This window comes from Passer domesticus, chromosome 5, assembly GCF_036417665.1.
Source record: "Passer domesticus isolate bPasDom1 chromosome 5, bPasDom1.hap1, whole genome shotgun sequence".
NCBI lineage: Eukaryota > Metazoa > Chordata > Aves > Passeriformes > Passeridae > Passer > Passer domesticus.
Window position 1 is genome coordinate 80326805 of NC_087478.1, and position 15756 is coordinate 80342560.

The window sequence follows — 15756 nt, forward strand, 5'->3', positions numbered from 1 at the left end:
AAGCTGTAGCCCTTTCCTTAACTTGAGACATCTTGATCTACTTCTCTACATGGTGGAAAGTACCATTCAAAGCAAAATAAAACAAAAAATCTGACTGCATGTATTAATTTGCTATATTTGATAGACCTTGTGTTTCCTTGAGCTTTTAATCTGAGAGGTGTAGGAAATGATTTGGACTGGGCTAGTTCCTTTTTCCATCTTTTCAGAGAAAATTCAAGGTTACTCTTGCTCTTTTGTGACTTAGTGTTTAGAGCACTTAGCTGGAAGGAAGGAAAGAAGCATCAATCAAATCTCTGCTGCAAGGATTTCTGGGGCAGTTTTTTCAATTACTTTTATTTCATAGTCTTAAGAAGAGCACTTCACTCTTCCATTGTGTATGCGTTTTTAAAGAAAGCATGAAATGTGTTTCAGGCATAATAACTTAATGAGAGAACACTTATCCCATTTACCTCCAGAGGTTCCTATACGAGAATTCTGTTCTTGAGGACCTCTGTTGTTCTGGAGGTTTTCTTCTTTCCCAGCATTCAAGTCCAAAAGGAATGACTTTTGGAAGGCCTGAAAGTCCTCAGCTCCCTGTGAGGTCTATATTTTCATGTATGCCATCAGAGCAAGCACATTGGTTTTTGTTAGATAGATTCCCACACCACCCTGACAGTTTGAAAAATTTGACTGCAGTCTGTTCTGTTCTTTTCTGGAACACACAATCAGCACAGTGAAGGGGATGGAGGGCCACTTTCCATTAATTTGCTGTGTAATTGGAGAGATCACTGCTGAAATGACCCTTCAAAGCAGAAATCAAGGTTGAGTTGTTGCAGGAATGATTTAGGAATAGCACATTCAACACCCCCTAATCTGATAGCTGTGTCATTTACAATTACAGTAATTACAACCACAAAGGAGCCTAAATGCCTTTTTCTCCTTTGGCCAACCACAGCTCCATAGGATTATTCATTCTCTGTGATTTCAATTGATTGACACACTGGTTTGAAAATAAGAATTGTCCTGAAACTCCCCTTGCTGCTGGAATGCAACTAAACTTTCCACACTTATTTCAATGGAGTACTTCTGAACTTGGATGTACCAAGAAAAGATTTGTACCTCCCGTGTCATGCTAATATGTCAAGAGCACCTTGTATTACTGCAAAGATTATGGTATTACGGTTTTTAAATAACAAACTCTGTGAATGTATGTAAAGAGATTAAAGAAATCTGACCAGAAAATCTTTGACAAAACATTTCTAGCTCAGAAAATAACACTTTCTCAAAATAAAACTTTCCTCAGAGGTGAATTTGAGTTCTAAAAAAGTCTTAACATTCTTATGTCTAGAATTTAATTTATTGGGGAAAGGACAGAAATAAGCTCTTTGAAGAAGCCAGTTGCCCTGAGGTATTTGCCTGGGTCATCAAACATCCTGGTTCAAATCCTTGTCCCAGTTGGGTCAGTGAAGATAAGGACACTCTTTTCCTCTTTTCCTATTTGGATACTTGACAAAAAGAGAGTAAAAAAAGATTTTTTTTTTAAAATTAAACATTGGAAAAAGAAAATAAATGTCAAACATATTTTTTTAAATACTGTTCATCATTTCTGTCCTGCCATGCCATTGTTTGATTAAAACCACAGAAATTCTATTCAAAGTTATTTGGCTTATGTTAAAGAGAAGGGAAAAAAAGACCAGTTTTGGATTATTCCCAGGTATTACTTAGAATCTTGATCTGTTAGGGCAAAAGAACACTAATTAAGAAGTCTCTGAATTTGCTCCTCTTTCTAAATTTTATATCTAATTTCTATTCCCAAAGAATTATTTTCATTGTATGGTCATATCCCTTCTTTGTATTTTAATGTTTTACATTTAATTTGAACCAGAGATTAAAAAACATGTGCTTAACAAGTATACAAATTCTGTTTCAAGAGGTGTGAAGTTTCTCATGCTTTTGAACACGACCTTGTTCAAGTCTCTTGACAGCTCAAAGGCCTGTAGTTATTTGCTGAGAGTTCACTACTCCCATTTTCCTCTAAAAAATACTAATGAGATTGGATGAGAAGTATGTATATATACATATTTATAAAGAAACAAATCTAGCTCTTTATTTAAAGCATATTACTTTTTTTTTATATTGCAGTCAGTCTCTTCTTCTTTCCTGGCCTATTTTTGAAACCACACAATACCTAAAAACCTCCTCAAGAATTTGGCCAGCTTTAGGTGTTTGTTGTTGCTAAAGACTTGTCAGTGAACAGATGTTTAGCAAATTTGCTTAATTTACATTATTTCCTGAATTCTAGTGTTATCTTGCACTCTTCTGACAGTTTTCTTGCAGTGTGCAGATTTATTACATGATTAGCTGCTGGGTACACACTTTAGTCTTAGCCAAACATGTATTGGGATTCCTGCTTATCAAACTGACTTCCTGAAAATATTCTCCAAGCATTGCCTAAATGGAGTTGTTTACTCTAAAATCATTGCTTGTAAGCCAATTTTGTGACTTTATATTTTTGGAAAAAAAATTATGAAGTAATCAGGAACATAAATGCAAACATTTTTTTGAAGTCTGGAATAATTTTATACTCAATGTAATTATCACTTACAAATTTATCCTACAAATTTAGGGAAGTTATTTAAACTAGAAAGTGTGGGGATGGAGGTTGTGGTCCTTATAAATGTCTGTAGTATGTTTAGCATTACTTTGCAGTTGAAATTTGTCTCTCTTTTGAATTTTCTAGAACTCTGTAGTATTTGTAATTATAATAAAGGAGTTATTTCATAGTATCATTCCAATGCAGAATTAAGACTGCTTGAGTCAATATATGGGAAAGGGTTTTTAAAATATTTTAGCAGCTTTGCATTTCCTTTAAATCTAACCTCCACTCTGAACTTCTGAGACTTATAATGCCAGGTCTGGGGATGCTTACATTATTTTTACACAGTCCTTTTTCCTGATTTTCCCATTTTATTCAGCCTAAGCAGTAACCCTCCTCTAATGTTATGTACATTTTTGAATGAACATGGTGATAATGAGTGTAGCTGCCTGGCTGCCCAGTAGGTGAGCCATCATATCTGCTTTTCTCAGCCTTGTCAGAGAGGTGACTTCAGACAGCAGCCCTAAATCAGTGCCAGTAGAGCCTTTGCTGGTTCATCTGTATCAAGAAGTCTCATTAGATGCTAGAGGCAGCTCAAAAAGGGTTTGGAATCCTGTGTGCCAGCCTTCCACTCCTTCACATCAGAAGCTGTGTTACTCTCTTGGGCTGAACAGTTTAGTGATTCAGAGCTGAGTAACAAACCAGAAATCAATCATTTTGGAGCAACTGGGGAATTGCAATGTCCCCCACAGTTCCCCCACATTGCTCTGGCTTTACTGATTCTACCACAATTTATTGTTGTATTTCTGAATCAGAGCAAGCAGCAAAACTTTGTTCTTGTGGGGAAAGTCTGCCATGGGACTTCAGGGCATAAGGCTGACTTTATCAACTTAGGATAACTTGAGCTGCCTTTAAATAGCAATGTCATATTCTGAAGAAAGATGGGAAGGTTGTTTTAGCTCTAGTAATAAACAAGACAAGGGAATCTGTGTAATTCCAAAATTAATAAATGGCAGTAGGCACAGAGCAGTATATTCACTTTCTGATCTGCTTGGTAGTGAAGTTGTTACATGAAAGCCATTTTCTGTGTCTGTGATCATTATAGGAATCTTTAAAAGGTCATTACCCTCACCTCAGAGATGGAAAATCTGGAACGGTAGGCAGAATAGGGAGTGACCTTCCTGAGCTCATCAGCAGAACCAAGTAGCAGAGAGAAGAATCTGTCTGTTCACTGAAGGACATGGTTATCATGCTCCTGATGATAATTCCTTCATTTTCTGAATGGATCCTGCACTCTCACCTGCTTCTTTTTCTAAAAAATAATGATGCATCTTTTCCCTGTTTCATTCCTCCCCTGTTATTGTTCCATTTCTGTGTCCAAAAGCTGATTTTTGTGAGGAATATTGACTCTGCTTGTAGTGCCCCAAAGTTGGCTGGGTGTGCTGGTTTGGGCTGGGGTAGAATTAATTTTCTTCCCAGTGGCTGGTATGGAGCTGAGCACAGGGTTGATAATGCAGGGATGGTTTTGTTGCTGAGCAGGGCTTGCACTGAGCCAACAACTTTTCTTCTTCTCTTGTTGCCACACTGGCAAGGAAGTTGGGGGTGGCTGGGAGGAGACATGGCCAGGACAGTTGACCCAAACTGACCAGAGGGATATTCCAGACCATGGGACATCATTCTCAGGGTATAAAGGAGAAAGAGCAGAGACATTTGAAGCAGTGGCATTTGTCTTCCCAAGTCACTGTTACCTGTGATGGGGCCCTGCTCTTCTGGAGGTGGCTGAACACCTACCTGCCCATGGCAAAAAGTGAATTAATGCCTTGTTTTGCTTTGCTTTGCTTTATTTGCATGACTTTTGCTTTCCTATTAAATTACCTTTATGTCTGAGAAGCCCATCTGCCTTCAACGATTCTTCTTTGTCTTCCTGGACAGTCTTTAGCCACATCTGTTCTAGGTGTAAATGAGTTGAAATAATGAGCTTAGGAAAGGTCTCAAACACATCTACAGCACCTCTGAGGTCTATACTACTTCTTACACTTGTCTACTCAGGTTTCCCAGGAAAAAAATTAACTGAATGTATTCTTTTTTAAAGGCTCCCGTAGTTTTAGAGCACAATATGAAAGTGATTAGCAGTAATGAGAGCTCAAAAGGGTAATTTAGTCTTCATGTTCATTTATTCTCAGCTACTCCTCTCCCTTCTAACAAAAGTGCCAATTAGTTCAAATTATGATGTAAATCTTTGTCAACAAAGGATTAGTTGAAGAGATGCAACTCATTTATTAAAGGTCAGCTGAGTACACATCACAGGAAAATCTCTTTGAATCACCATTGATCACTTCCTCATTCACATCAATTACCTAAATGAGAGAGACTTCATATCACACAATTACTTTCTTCCAAGTATCTTGTTCATATCACAGCTCTTCTTCTGCCTCCATTTCCTTGCAAATCCACCTACAGCTGCAAAAAACCTTCAGAAAATAACTGTCTTTAATCCTCCTGAGCTCTGTTCTCACAATAAATTAAAACAAAATGTCTGTGCTAACTACACAAACAGTTCAAGAAAAGAAAAATTAGTCGTGAATTAGGTTTGCACTCATTTATGTTGACTGTAACAGTCACTTTGTGGGAGTTTCTTAAGTCTTCTTCAGACGGCTTAAAGAAATTTATTTCAATTTGCAATTCAAAAGATACTTTCTTTACAGCAATGTTGCAAACTCATGCTGGGATCAAATAGTCCATCTGGTGTCTCTTGTACCTCTGACATCTTCCTCCCAGGTGAAAGGTGGGCATTCAGACCTCATTTACCTGGCTGGCTCTGTCTGCTGCAGTATCTAGTGATTCTCTCAGTTGTTTTGACTTGTTTCTTGTTTAAAAAGACCTTAATGAAAATTATTTTAAATAATAGTAAAAGAAGAGGTGTTGAACTTAATTAATTTTCCAACCTCACTACTCATTAAGATATAGACAAATTAAGGTGTAAGCCCAGAGTATGAGGTCTTCCTTTATTCAGATCCTGCAATCTAAATTTGAGTTGGTTTGTTATGTTTAGAATTTACACTCAAACTTTCAGATTTTATTCAAGTTCTCTAGACTGGATTATGCTGAGCTGCCAAATCAGGCTGTGTTTCTTATCTGCTGGCCACATGCATGCCTGTTTTGCTGATAAGACTTTCTTGTAGGTGTAGTGCTAAGACTGGTACTTCGGACCTTAACCTTTCATCTGTCCAAAAACCCCATGTGGCACATGTGGTACAAACTATCCCACTCAAACTCCTTTCAGCTATTTGCAGACTTTCATATCATACTTCCCCCTCCCTGCCAGCTACACATAAAATCAGCAAGGATCCCTTATGGGTGCAGTAGATAGCCATGACTTTCTTCTTTTTGTGGAATAAATATGCTGCCCTCCCCCTTTTACAGTGTATCGATGTTTCACAGACTCTACCATATTTGCCCTCAAAATGAAATCTTGAGACAGAGTTATTCTATTATCCTTATTTTTACACCTGGCTTAAAGGGCAGCCCCTGTCACACAAGAAGCCGGTGGTAAAGTGCAGAGCTGACTCAGAATGTCTTGGCAGATGGATATTTTCATGAACCCTGCAAATGCAGAGACGCTGCTGTGGCAGTGAGGCCATCAGGATGCAACTGTGGCATTCACATTCTCTGAAAAAATCCCTTTGCCCAGGATTTTTCTCCTGGGAAGCTGACAAGCCTCGGAGAAAAGGAAAACAATGCTTATCTCATTTGCTTCTTCTGTGTTGTGCTCACATGTGGAATGTGTTTGAAGATTGTTTACCCACAGGTGATTCTTTCATTGAATTCTGCTGTGAGTTGTTTTGACTCAGTGGGCAAGCTGTGTTGGGACTCTGGAGTGAGTCACAAGTTTTTCATTATTATCTTTTTAGCATTCAGTAAGTATCCTTTCTGTATTCTTTAGTATAGTAATGTTTAAATAATATAGTATAATAAAGTAATAAATTAGCCCTCTAATAAGATGAAGTCAGATGCATCATTCCTGCCTTCATCAGGGCATCCCTGCAAATACAAAACCCTACTGGCTGAGGCCAGATTTGTTCTAGTCACATAGAGATAAAGGGTTTGCTCTCCATTTGCTTGTCCTCTGAGCTCTGCAGTTGCATGTCCTTCAGTGGGGTTTCAGTGATTACCAGTGCAGTGTTTCTCCCTGTTTCCTGCAGGAGGCTGGTCCGTGGCACCGTGCTGCTCAGCCTGGCACCGTGCAGCACGCTCCCCACAGCAGTGATCACCCCGGGCATCTGCAGCACTGAGACACCAACCTCAGCCACCCTGCAGGTGAGGGAGCCAGAAAGCAAAGCCAAAAACATGTTTTCTAACCAAGTACAAGGAAAAGGGGTGTGCCCACAGCTCATCCAGACCACCCAAACTGAAAATCCCATTTCCATTGCAGCCACTCAGAGAATTACATCAGGTCTGCAGGGTAGTTTTGTCACCTTTCCAGGCTGAGTTAGCAACTGGGTATTTCAAGGATAAAGCCAATTTGTTTTCTGTATTTAAATATCCTAATGTCTGTTAGCAAATGAAATATAAAAGCAGATAATACAGATAAATGAGCGTGGCCTAAAAATAGACTTGTTTTAACAGACAAGTAAATGGGGATTTTCCAGGCTGAGGAGGTCAGTCAAAGACCATGCCTTAAAATAGCTCCCCCTATTAATAATTCAGGCAAGTTAAGACAGTAAATGACTATTAATTTATATCTCCTGAAAGAAATTAAACAGGGTTTCTCATTCTGCACCCCCCCCCCCTTTTCAGTTATTCCCAGCCATATAGCACTATCACAATTTGTGAACATGCTGGAAATGTTGTAAATATATATTTTCACAGAAAATCTAGGCTTGGGTTGGAAGAGACCTTAAAGATCATCCAGTTTTGTGAGGTGACTGAGTGTTTTATAGAGAATAAATTTCTTAACTTTTACAAGAGTGATGCATCTCAAATATTTACATTAAAATCACATAGAGATAAGACAGTTTGATGTGCATTAATAGGCCAAAGCTGGATGTAAATTGATCTGAATTATGAAGAAAAATATGAATTTTCAGATAATCTACTCAGATTATCAAGTACCTCAAGCTTTGTAGTTTTGGTTGAATGTTTGCATTCTCTGTGTCTTAAAAAACACTATCCTTAATTTCTGATAGGCATGTCTAAGAATGGGAAACTGGTAGATGCTGTACAATATATTTGCAAATTGAACATCCACAGGAGAAATCTGGATTCTGATTTCCACCTCTTGCAGTAACAAACTACACATCAGAAATAGCCTTACTTTAAAAAAAAAAAAAATCATGAATGTTTGAATTTATGCAGTTCTAATAAAATTGCAATATGATTGAAATTTTCCCAGGAAAGCTAGGTTCCACTGATATCTCTGGATGGCATTTATCACCAAAACTTTTAAGTAACATATTACATACACTGAGCATCCTCAAATAATAATCCCCCTTTCTTTTTGTCATACTTTGTATATACTCCTTGTACAAATCCAAGATAACATTTATTGACACTTGTATTGGAGATTACACATTGCTAAATCCCTTTTGTCTTTTTTTTTTTTCCTCTTCCTTTTCATGTTCTTTAAATAAAGATTGACTTCCCAGAAGCTGATTTGGAGTTCATTAAACCTGAACCTGAAGACAGAAGAGGTGATCTCGTAGAGCCAACCCAAGAGTGCCTGAAGCACATTGCAAGACTCTCACAGAAACACTCTCTCCTGCTGTAAGTTGTCCCCACCTCACCCTGCTGGTTCTTGCTGTGCTGTACCTACCCTATCGATCACAATTAAATGTATCCAATTTGTTAAAAACAAAATTTTCCTCTGAAGGAGCCTAGCTTGGCTGGTTTGAGAAGTAACACCTCTAAATGAAAGAATAGATCACAGCAAGGCCTAATAAGGCCCTGGAGGTGGCAGTGTATTTTATCAGTTTAGAAAAGGATTGTTTTTTCCTTTCTATTACTAGATCTTTTCATGTCTTTAAGGCAAGAATCTAATTTTTCATTCAAAACATAATATTTTCAGGTAATGCAGTGCATCTGTATCACTATTAGCAAGAACACCATAGGTTCTATGGAAATCAGTTATTAAACACTCAAACTTCAGATGGAGCTGAGAAATGGCTTTTGAAAAATCTGTTTCTGGTTATAAGCAAGGAAAGAAGTATGGAAAGTTCAGCTGCCACAGAAGGTGGATAAAGACACAGTGGTAAAAAACACACTCTGAACTGAGGTGGATTAGTATGCTCTGCTACAGAAATCTTGTACTACCATTTAGGATTATGTACTGCATAAAGTCATTTTGGGTGTAATCAGTGGAATTTGGAACACAGGTGCTTACAGAGAACCATTATACTAATGGCAGTTAATTGTGTGAATTAATCCTCCATCAAAGGTCAAAAGGTGCATTAGTTTTGCAATAACTAAATAACTAAATTCAACACTCTCAGTGGGATATGATGTATCTGTTAAGAAGATTTTTCTGATTTCTCTGTTGGTGGTTTGAGGGTTTTAAAATTAATTTATTTTTTAAAAGAGTTGTATTTTATGTTTAACTCAAATTTTAAAAAGACAGACAAAATATAAAATTATTTTTATTAACCATGGGATCTGTGATTTGAGGTTTTGTTATTCTGTTTTAAAATGTGAATGGGATGTCAGTTTTTATTAAGAAGAGTCATGGTGACAAAGAAATTTTCACCTGCAAAATATGCTTCAGAATGATTTAGGGAACTTCAAACCCACTGCCTGTGACCTTTGTTACCATGGCAAAAATCTGGTTTCAGTAAGAAGGAATAAGATCATTAAGAAATTAGCAAAGTACAAAATAATTTGTCGAAGAAGACAGCTCATAACCTTTCTCTGCTGCTTAAAACCTTGATGTCCATTTTATTGAGAATGCTGCATGGTTCTTGTCCTCAGGACTCAGGAAGGACACAGTAGATGTGGAAAGTGTGCAGAGAAGGGCAACAAATGTCATGAAAGGGCTTAAGCTTCTCTTTGACTAAGAGAATCTAAAAAGTCTAGGATTGTAGTTTGGACAGAAGACTAGAGGATGTCTGTGCACGTACAATTAATTTTTGTAAAATCGTGATGGTAATGGACAAGGTGAATGCCTCATTTGAACTTAACGACATTCAATGAAACAAGCAGGAAATCAATTCTCAACAAATGGAATAAAATACTTATTTAGACAGTCAGTGCTGAGCTTTTAAAATCTGCTGTCACAAAGCTGTGAAGGCAGATGACAACATCACCACATTGGTGAAGGCTGAACACAAATTCATGGATAAGAGGTTCATGAATAAGTGTCACAAAAGATGAAACCTCATCAGCAAGGGTTGATCTTGTAACATCCCTAATAAAACAATTTTGGGTTCTATGGGAATGTGAAGGGAAGAGACTTCTGAAAGTCACCAGTTTGGAGTTTAGGCTGTGCTAAGTTCAGGTCCTTGGAGGAAAGGCAGTGGTTGTCCCGTGTTTTCCCATAGTTTGTTGTCTTCTGTTCTCCTGTCTTACAGACAAAGCTGGTCTAGTAAATGAATCATCAAGGGAAGGGTAACATATCTGGGATTTGAATTAAGCAATTCCATTTTTCAGTACTTTGTTAATCCAGCCTGTAAATTTTGTTGTATTGGTATCAGAGGAATTTTTTAACCTTTCTCATTCATGAAATACTTTCTCTTAAAAAATTGTAGCATGTTTGTATCCCAACACATTATTGCCAGGTTATCTGAAGATTTCTTCTTTTCTTTTTTTCCGTATGTCAAGAAAAGAGAGGAATCTAGTCAGCTTTTTAGTGGCAGTATCACTCTGTGATGATGCTTCAGGCTTACAAGCCTCAAATATGACTTTGAAATAAGTAGATGTCTGTGTCAGAGCATACAAGAAACCTTTCTCATTCTGTCAGGATCCTTCTGTTCATCCTACTGCAAACAGAGAGAATATGTGAATGGACAGAAAATTCTTAAACCTATGATAGAAAAGGAAGAAACAGTGGTTAAAACCAGACAGCTGCATGCTTGTTGAATCCAGCAGTGTTATAAGTCCCACACTGCCACAAAACTGACAGCACAGACAGCCTAATTCTGTTCTTCCTCTCTGCAGGATCAGGACCTAAGTCTGCTGCAGGAATAGATAAAAATACTGTATATTTTTATATGTAGTATCCAAAAATTGATTGCCCCAGTAGCTGTGCTTAGTCTATCCAGTAGCTGGATGCAGATCTCCCTGCTCTTCCCAGCTGCTGACACCCTCAGCATAAAAACAAACATACAAAACACATAAAAACCCTCAAGGTCCACAGCTACACTGAGCTGGTTGCTGGTGCTTGTGCCTCTTCCTGGTACACGGATGTGTGTCTGCTCCAGACATTTATCTTCCCAGCAGCTCAGGCTCTTGTCTTTCTGGTAGGTGGCTCAGACCACTGGTCCCTGTGGCTAACTCTTCCAATCTCATCCAATCCCTTGGATGTTGATTAATGAAGGTGTTGTTGAGTGGGACTGAAGGAAATGAAGGTGCCCACGTGGCTTTTGTGCCCCTCACAACCCCACACTCTGATCTTTGGCACCATCACCAAGCCAGACCAGAGACAGCCAAGAGGAGAGGTGATTAGTTACTGCCAGCTGCTTTGGCTGACCTGGAAATATTTCAGATGCAAGCTTCTGATTCCTTTTAGGATTGCTGTGTTTGAAATACAAGCCCCAGAAAACTCTGCATCTGAGAGAAAAGCTGCTCTTTGAACCTGATGCAGCCTGCTTGCACAGTGTGTCCCAGTGAAGGGATGGGAGACTGGTTTGAAGCCAGGATCTTGCCAGTCTGGTTTCTTACATCTTTATTTCCTTCATTCATAATTTTCCTTCTACCTTCTTTTCCCCCTCTTCCAGCTTCCCTTTTCCTTTTTGCCACTTGCCTGGTAAGAATTGAGTTTGCTTACCAGTGGTCACAAAAATCCTGTAATGAGGTGTGATTAGATCTGCTTCCAGCAGGGGAAGAGATCCAGGGGAAGAGATCTTTTCTAGTCTGCCCATGCAAGAGAAATTTTAAAGTGAAAATCAGTGCTGGGGGACAGAAATTTTCATTTTCTGTCTTTGCTGCCCTCTCCTCTCTTTGTTTTTTGTCGTCTTCTCCTTTGGTACTGAAAGCGAACAACTAAAGCAGATCAGAAGCACTTCAACTCATTTTTTGCTCTTTCCCCCTCCCACCAAAAAAGTAACACCAGCTAACCAAGCCTTCAGAGAAGCTGTTTTCTTCATTTAGCTAAAGGGATTAGTCAAATCCTGTACAGAAAATTGCTGAATTATTTAGGTAATAAAGTATTTTATGTTTATTTGTGTTAAGCAGAAGGCTATATATTTTAATATATAGCTCATATGGAGGGAAATTGAGATACAGCTAAATAGACAGGTGTACCTATTTAGAGATACCTAAATAGATACACCACCTAAAACCCCATAAACTTAACTTTTATCAAAAAAAGAGCTTTAAATAGCATCTTAACCCGACTGAGACAAAGAAATGCCCTTATTTGCTTAACAACCTTCAGATCCTATATGTATGCAAAATATTTTACCATCTTAAATGTCTTATTAAATGTTTGTATAAACCTTGTTACAAACTTAAAATCAGAACTTAAGAAACTCCTACCCCATCCACCCTTTCATTTCATCTCTGATCTTTAAAGCATGCAAAGAGAAAATGGCATTGCCTCTGAGTAAAGTCAGAGGGAGAAATCAGTTATTTAGAAAACATGATACAAGGATTGATTTCTTATCACCCTTTGCAAGCTCAGTAGAAGCTTTAGCTGCTTTAATCTGAACAACAGATTGTCTAGTTTGGAAGATGTTGTTGGAAAGCTGAAATCTCTGCTTAAATTTATCATTTAAAAGAGGTCCTTCAGCTGAACTGTCCTGCAGAATGTCATCCAAATGCACAAGATAACCAGACAGGCAATGAAGTTTTAGGCCTGCTTTTATCTCTTTTTCTGTGTGTGACTTTTCACATGATCACAAAGGCATCTATCTATTGTCGCAGAAGACATGCTACGAATTCTGGAGTTGTTTCTTGAAGTCATTACCAAAATGACACTTTTCCTGAGCTGGGTACTGAAAGTCAGGATTGGTATCACAGTTAAGTTCATCTTCTGCATATATTTATGAGCTTCTTCTCCTAAAGGGAAAAAATTAACATTCACTCAGGAAAAAACATGCCCATCTTTGTGCTGCTGCTCTCTGTTCCTAAACACTTGGAAATTCAAAACTGCAAAGGAAAAAAAGTTCTCAAGAGCCTACAGAGCCAAAGGAACTCATTTCTATGAGCTGGGAATGACACAATCTTGACAGAGTGGGGCTAGGATGTTTTTTTTTTTTTGGCTAAGAATGTCCCAAAACATTGCAAACAGAAGGAAGACAACCTTGGAAAGAATGTAAACACTTGGAATTTGAGCCCTGTTTACACATCTGGATAATTAAATGCTTGTCTGGAAACAAACTGTTTACTTACTGCCTTCTACTTCTACTTCTACTAGATCACTCACACCTCATTATGAAATATTTAGGTTTTTTTAAGTCACGATTGTTTTATGCTATTAACTAGATGTATCACCAATCTAGTCAAATATGACCAAGAAAACCAATGTTTTTCTTTATTTGAGTAATTATTTATATGAACTGGGATCAGTTTGCTCTTTCTCGTTTTCTCTCAAGCTCTCAAAAAAAGTTTGCTTTTGAAGGCTCTAATATCAAATTAAGGCTCTTGTCTGAGCTTGTCTCTCCAGGGAAATTTATTTTCCTGTTTTCTGATGTGTCAGAACCTGAGATTTAATATGCATGAGGCAAAGGCATCTGAATTGTTGACAAATCAGATGATATAAGGCAGAAATTATTGTGCTGTAGTGAAATATGGTGTGATGACTGACCATTTTATCAAGATGACATTTAGATATGTAATATCTCTGTGAGGAGTCTGGTATATTACATCTTTTTTTTTTTTTCTTCTTTTTTGTGAGTACAGTAAAGCATGGCAAGCTACACTTTTCAAACAAATATAGAAGTTGTTGGGAGCTTTTCTTTCCTTTTCTGAACTCATATCAGCACTAGGGGTGATCACACTCTGCATGTGTGTACCTGGGCTCATGTTTTTGTGTATGGGCGTAGATGTGGCTAAACATTATTTTAAAAGAAAATATGTTAAAAATAGACACACCTGCATTAAAGAGTCAAAGCAAGGGCAGGAATGAAGGCTATGACTTGGAGTGTTTTGTGTCTAGTTACAAAAGTTAGAGATGATTTGTAGCAGATAGATGTAACAATAATTTACCCAGTGACAACTGTACCTTCTTTGTCAAAAAAAACCCCAACCAGTAAAAACAAACAAACAACACCAACAATGGAGACAGCAGAGAAGAAAATTGAGAGTGCTTGAAATGTGAAATAATCATATATATGTGTGTGTGTGTGTCTTTTGACACTTCATTTTTATATGACCTAAGGCTGACAGATCCAGAATATAAGTATCACTTTTCTTATAAAAGCTGGTCTGCAGAAAATTATATCCTACCCAAAGGAAAACATGTACTTAGCTGAAAAGCAGTGTACTGTGTGACTTGGCCCCTCTGTACAATAAAGTTTGTTGCTACACAAAGCTTCAGGTGGTTTTAATTTCAAACTGAAATTTTAATCTTCTTTTCCAGACTCTCAGAGCAACAGAGGAGAATCTTGTGGTTTTATCGCTACTCCTGCAATAACCAGAACTGCTCCCTTCCTCTGGTGCTGGGCAGTGCACCCAGCTGGGACAGAGCCACTGTGTCAGAAATGTATGCCCTGCTGAGGGCTTGGAGCTTTTCTGACCCTCTGCAGGCACTTGGGCTGCTGACTTTCAGGTAAGGGAGAATCACCCAGGTAGGAAAGTAATGATGAACAGAAGGAACATGTGCTGAGTCATTCAGTGCTGCTGTTTGTTCAGCACCCTGTCCAGGTTTGTGCTTTCCTTTCTCTCTGGGCCAAAGTGAAAATGGAGTTGCAGCTCTTGCCATGACCTTCAGTGCGCCATCCATGTCTGCTTGCCTGACAAGATTATCATTGTCACCTCTTTTAATGAGGGGATGAGACAATCTTTGGGCTAAGAACGATTCATTGCTCAGATAAACATCTCTCAAAGGATGTGAGATTTTAGAGGAGCAAGTACTTGGTTATAGCTCAAAGTAGTCACCAGGCGATATAGAACTTTCTAAACCAATAGACAATTGTCACAGAATTTATTTTGCTTTTCTAACTGATCACCTTTACCTAGTTTTGCTGTACTGTGGATACTTTTGTCCAGTAGGCTGCTATCAATTACACATGTACACAAATGTTATAACTTCTAAACACTTAATCTATACAACCATACCCCTACATTATAAACCCTTCACCATCTTATCAATACAGTTTCTCACTTACTTAAGGCATATTCTTTCTTACAAATGTAGAAACATAAACTGATGATTTTTCTGCTTATGTCTGAGTGCTTTATTTTTACATCAATCCAAGCTTCTTCCAAGGCTGCAGATCAAATCCTTCAGTGTCTGTGGAAGTTTTTTTCCTGATTCCCACAGGAAAGTAATGATCATGTGCTGGTTCATTCAGTGGCTCAGTTTGCTCAGCACACTGTCCAGGTTTGTGCACTGGCTGTGCTTTCCTTTCTCTCTGGGCCAAAGTGAAAATGGAGTTGCAGCTCTTGCCATGACCTTCAGTGTGCCAGCCATGTCTGCTTGCCTGAGAAGGTTTTCCATTTCTCTATTTTTCTTTTTCCCTATTTCTCTCTATATATTTTCTATGAAAAGAGTATTTCATTCTCTAGAACAGATTGAGGCAGTTTCTGGTAACAGGTGATCAGTCAAATACTTAGCACTTACACAGCACTCCATAACTTCAAACTACTCAACAGCCATGAGGTGAATAATGGGAGATAAGGAGGAATGAAATATATCTCTAGATTATACAATAATCTATGTAAATACACACAGTCCCACGTGTAACCTATCATTCTGAAGCAGACTTGATGGAACTTTGAAGTCAGTTGCATAAATTCTGTTGTGGTGCCTTGTGTTCCACCCCCACTTCTTGCACTGGGGGCTGATTGTTTGTCAGGACACTTGCTTGATG

The 15756-nt window shown here is 38.2% G+C and overlaps 1 protein-coding gene across 18 annotated transcripts in view; it reads left to right on the forward strand.

Annotated features, from left to right (window-relative positions):
* PIK3C2G (phosphatidylinositol-4-phosphate 3-kinase catalytic subunit type 2 gamma) overlaps positions 1 to 15756 on the forward strand; it is a 241376-nt gene that overhangs the window by 109339 nt on the left and 116281 nt on the right. For all 18 annotated transcript variants that reach the window (XR_010362871.1, XM_064421395.1, XM_064421393.1 and 15 more), the window contains 3 exons: positions 6778 to 6892; positions 8208 to 8338; positions 14304 to 14492. Coding sequence is in view for 17 of the 18 variants with exons in the window: in XM_064421395.1 (XP_064277465.1) it covers positions 6778 to 6892; positions 8208 to 8338; positions 14304 to 14492 (435 nt within the window). In the remaining variant the exon portion in view is untranslated. The remainder of the gene's footprint in view (positions 1 to 6777; positions 6893 to 8207; positions 8339 to 14303; positions 14493 to 15756) is intronic.